The 5318-nt window shown below is 32.7% G+C and overlaps 1 protein-coding gene across 5 annotated transcripts in view; it reads right to left on the bottom strand.

Moving 5' to 3' along the window:
- Nucleotides 1–2118: 2118 nt before the first annotated feature.
- LOC106321383 (cytochrome P450 90B1) overlaps nt 2119–5318 on the bottom strand; it is a 6574-nt gene continuing 3374 nt past the window's right edge. Inside the window, exon 8 of one of the 5 annotated variants that reach the window (XM_013759666.1) lies at nt 2119–2351. In XM_013759666.1, the coding sequence (XP_013615120.1) occupies nt 2337–2351 (15 nt within the window). In that variant the 3' untranslated portion in view covers nt 2119–2336. Of the gene's footprint in view, nt 2352–4648; nt 5011–5318 lie in introns of those variants that run through there. The other 4 variants (XM_013759663.1, XM_013759662.1, XM_013759664.1 and 1 more) reach the window with 4 other exon arrangements.

Here is a 5318-nt window from a genome sequence, read left to right as displayed (position 1 = left end):
TCATGTTCTAGTTAGCAAGGCTAAAACAAGCATTAATGAACAATCAATCAATGAATATCACAACTTAGCAAATCTATAGTTGGGGCTAATCCCTCTAACCTATTTGAACCCTGAATCTAACAAGTGAACTACTCAGACATAGCTAAGCAATTCATGACACAAAATATAGATAAAAAAACTGCATAGAATAGAATGGATGAATCAATGGAGTTCCAATCACAAATCTCTCTATGATTTTCTCTCCTAAAACTCTCTGCTGAAAATAGGAATACAACGGTGGCCAAAAGCTCCCTTGCCTCCTAACACTTAGGCATGTATATAACTATTAGGTTAAAAACTCGTCAGGGGTAATCTTGTAATTTGGTGAAGCCTTGGGTTTAAAGTCGGCTGGAACCAAGTCGCGCATCTCGCGTCTCGACATCGATCGATGGTACATGATGTACATCGATCGATCATAATCTTCAATCGTCGAGGCTTCTCTTCTGTATCGATCGACGACACTGGATGTGCGTCGAACGATTGCTTCTTCTTCGTATCGACCTCTAATGGTCAGCTCGGATGAAATATTTTTTAAGCTTCTAAATGCTCCATAATCATCACTTTACTCTAAGATACTCCTGAACCTGGAAACATACCTCATAGGATAGAATATATAATATATAGAAAGTAAAATACTTATATACCATGGATGAAAATGGGTCAAATCCATGGTATATCAACTCCCCCAGACATACAAATCCTTATGTCTTTTTCGTGTTCTATTAACTGATTTTCACCTTTTCCTTTACACACACAGATTCAACATCAGAGATAAGCTCACAAGGAAATTCTGAAGTTAATTATGAAACCGATAAAACTGATTTAATGATAGCAAGACAGACCAATAAATTTGTAAGAGGGAGAGTACCTTTGAGGTGTATTCAAGGCAATAGACCCAACATGCATGATAGGTAGGAAGTCCCCATTCCCAACGATGGCTTGATCATTCCCAATATAAGGCTCAGAGGAATGCAATTGTGAAGCATTGTTGGAGATGAGTGCAGATGCTTCTGAATTTGGGTACCACTCCTATCCAGTAAGCTGATCTTGGTCTGGTACTTCATTGTTGTGATAGCAGTATGAATGTTATCAAGAGATTGATAACCATGATCAAAGCGGTTGTAACAGCGAGCTGCAAAGGAACCGTATCGTCCACAAATCTGACAGGTTGGTTTGGTTGAGGATGATCCAGAACTGGAGCTATTGGAAAACTACTACTGAAAGCCACACCCTTGAGTGGAATAAGAGTTAGAGCTGCAACCTCTATAACCAACCACCCATGTTACTGTAGTTACCCCTGCTTTTGGTTAATATCACCAGTTTGGTTATAGACTTGAAATTTTTCATCAAAGTTGATGAGCTTAAAGACTGCATCTTCAAAGTTCAACTTAGGTAGAATGTTCTACCACAGTAAAGATCGACTCATACTCTTTTCCTAGACCACTAAGAACGCCATATATCATTTATTGTTCTATAATTGGACTATCTATCGAGTCTAACTGATCACTATACTCTTGACATCACTAAAGTATTCAGCCATAAACTTTTGATTTTGGACAAGCGTTGAAGTTTTCTCTGCAGATCTAGTTTTCTTGTGGCTGAAATACGATTGTACTTATTTCCAAGACTGGACCAGACCTCATGAGCAGAGTGAAGGACCTAAATAGAGCGCAAAGATTCTTTTGCGAGATAACTGAACAACCACACCATGACCAGTTGATCCTTCCTCACCCATTTGAGAAACTCCGAGTTTGCGTGCTCTGAAACCTCATCACCATGTCATACAGTGATTGTTGGTGATGGTCGAGCAGAAGCACGATTAAAAATCCAAGACTGACTTGAGAAGAAGGACTGGAATTGCGTCTTCCATAAGAATTTGTTAGTCAAGAAAAAATTTGTGTATAACACGCTGAAATATACTCAGAGATGGAGCTGAAGGTGTATCAGAATCCATGGTTCTGATACCATAAAGATTGAGGGAGACAACAGAATACCAAGACAGAAATTTTAGCTTTTATTGTGCTTTTCAACTTTAGAACAAAATATAACGTCATTGTTTTATTTATACTAATCTTGGATCTTATCCTTTTGGTAGACATCAGCACATGACGACACAGATATTGAGGCATCAAAATTTGTAAGATACACTAATCAGGCGATCTTTCATGTCAGTACTAGGCTCACTTCTTTGTGTTGCTTTGAATTGTTGCACGTTGACTGCTTTATGCAGAGACTGAGGAGAAGTTGAGGTGGTAATGGGCTGAGCTTCCTTTGATGATTAGGCTTGTATCGAGGGCCTAACATGTTCTATTCTGTTATCATGAGTAAAAAATGTTAAAGACATAGGCTTTCACTGATTTAAGTTTTTTTTGGTAAATTTGATAATAAAGCACTAATACTAAAAACAAATAGTATATTATTGAAGTTATATGTTTTTATTGGTATAACTATTATAAGTGATTAGCAAAAGAAAATTATTTTATAAATAAAATTATCATATAAAATTATTATAATATTATATAATTTGTTTATAAGTGACACTGTATATATATATATATGTTTATTTATAGTATATCTATACTATTTTTATATTTTTGTTAAAAATAATACACCCTCTCTTTTAAATTATAAAATGTCTAAGATGATTTTTTATGTTTCAAAATATAAGATGTTTAAAATTTCTATGTAGCATTTAATTTTATTAAAAAATGTGCAACCAATTATATTTTATAGTGTACTTTATAATTTGGTTAATTTTATTTTATTTTTTTAATGTTACTTTTTAGCTAAAAGTAACTTTCTTAGTGTTTTACTTTCACCTAAAACATATTTTATTTGGAAACAGAGTGGGTATTAATAGTCTTACCAAGATTGAGATATATAAAAGCCATTTAAAGTATGATTTAGGTTTCTCATTGTTTTCATGTTTTTTAGTTTTTAGTTTTTAGATTTCTTTTTAAAATTTTAATTTTAATTTTGTAGTAGATTTTATTTTTTGAAAAAGATGAATGGTAATTGTTCAAAAAAAACATGAATGGTGATTTTTGATTTTTTTTTCTTGAATTCAAGTGTTAGCTTTTTCTGTATTTTTTGGCTATTCTAAATTCGATTTACGCTTTATTAGAAAAAAAACTATTATTTTTAGAATATTAACTTTTAAGCTATTTTAAAATTCATATTTAAATTACTAAAATAATAAACTATAAATTTTACAAATAATACCAATAAATTATTAATAAATATGAAAATTTCACATAAAACAAATGTATCAATTATTTAATTTTATTGACAAGTTTAAAAATGATCTTAATATAAATTATTTTTATATTCTTATGTTTAACAAATTATCTTTATTATACATAGGACATTACTGGTTATCGCAGCGGTTGCGGTTGCGAGAATTTGCGGATGCAAGAGTTTGTGAATGCCGGTAGTTGCGGGTTTAAGCGGTTTTAAGAGATTTGAAAGACTCGTACTACGATTAGAAATTAGTGCGTTTGCGGGATACTTATGATTGATTAACCACCAAATACAATACCGGTTAAATAATAAATTAACAATATTTACATTTTATATAATTATAAATATTAAACATCATAATATTATAATAAATATAAAAATTAAATTTATAAAATTATATTTTTAAATTTTGTAAAAAATTTGAAAACATTTTTCTTTTTAAAAATTATAATATAAATTAAAATATAATTGATATATTTTAGTACTTCTATTATTTCTATTATTTCAATTTAATTTTTATATTATTATTATTATTATTTTATTAATATTTTTAAGGAAAAAAAATGTTATCCTCCATCAACTGCAAACGCTAGATGAAACTAGCTTTTGAATTTAAAAAGTTCAGAGCGGTTTGAAGCGGTTCGAATGATTAATGCAAAACGCCAACAACAGCTTTTGTGGTCTGTAGCGGAAAACCAGACATGCCCATAGTAATGCATGAATGTATAGATCTCTTTTTAAAAGAAAAAATCCAACGACAATTACCAATCAAGAAAAATGCATGTATTTTTATTTTTTTTATTACAAATATTTATTTTTTTTAGAAAATTGGTTTTCCTATATTGTACGAATCTATTTCAAAAAATATTTTGATTGGTAAAAAATAGATTTTAGAAAAATAATAACCAAAAACTATTTTTAAAATCACATACATCAACAAAAGTAGTCGGAGTCTGAGATGTGGTCGGTTTTTGTGAAATACTTTTTTTTGTTTTTTAACAGGAGGTTCAAAGGCGATCCGTAATCCTCACGTGGTTTCCGTTTGCCCAAAGGCCCGTAATCCGCACGTGGTTTCCGATTGCCAACCATCTAATCCCCCTGGTCCGGAACCAGCCGGCACTAATACCCATTACCCAAAGACCCGGCACCAACGCCGCGTTAACTTTAAACTTGGGGAGGGCGTAAAGCATTCCGTGGCCACAGAGGGTATCGAACTCGGGTCCGTATCGGTTGTGGTAACTACCTCAAGACCACTAGCCCACCACCCCGGCTGTGAAATACCAATAATCAACAACATCCAACGTTCCAAACTATACAATAGAATGCCTAATATACTTCCACTAATAGACAAAATATATTGTCCAAATATCCAACCCAACTTATATTATTTTTCCAAAAAGATTTTCCATCGGGCAAAAAAATGATTTAAAATATATAAAAAGAAGATAATAAAATGAAATATTTAATATTTTTTTACAAAATACGAGAAACCCTAATAGGCAAACCGTTAGGAAAATCAACGAAAGGAAAAGTAAATGGTTGATCATCTTCTGCTAATTCCCAATTAAAATTAAGAACAAGATGATGAATAAACACTGCCATTTCTAGCTTCGCTAACTCCGAACCAGCACACAGCCTTGGCCCTCCTCCAAACGGCATGAAGTTGTTCCCCCACGTTGAAAAACTACCAGATCCTGACGAAGACGACCCGCACGCTCCGTTGTTTTGCTGCTACGTAAATACAACAAACAGTTTTGATGAAACAAGTAGCACAAAAAAAAGTGAAGAAGAACACGTGCTTGTTGGCACCACCCCACGTGGGTCATTAATCATCTTACCTTCCCCACTCACTCTTAATATCATGACTCCCATTATTATTAATATTTATTTTAAAAAGTATTTTCCACAAACGTATTATTTTCTAATTCGTCGATTTGATAATTAATTAATAGAAAAGTGGGACCCGTCAATGTGGCAGAATCTAACACACGTACAAGTCATCGGGCGTGTGAGATCCGTCAATGCCGTGGTACCATCTA

The sequence above is a fragment of the Brassica oleracea genome, unplaced genomic scaffold, assembly GCF_000695525.1.
Source record: "Brassica oleracea var. oleracea cultivar TO1000 unplaced genomic scaffold, BOL UnpScaffold01514, whole genome shotgun sequence".
In the NCBI taxonomy this organism is placed as follows: domain Eukaryota; kingdom Viridiplantae; phylum Streptophyta; class Magnoliopsida; order Brassicales; family Brassicaceae; genus Brassica; species Brassica oleracea.
The sequence above is the reverse complement of the archived record's forward strand: the minus strand, read 5'-3'. Positions and strand labels throughout refer to the sequence as shown.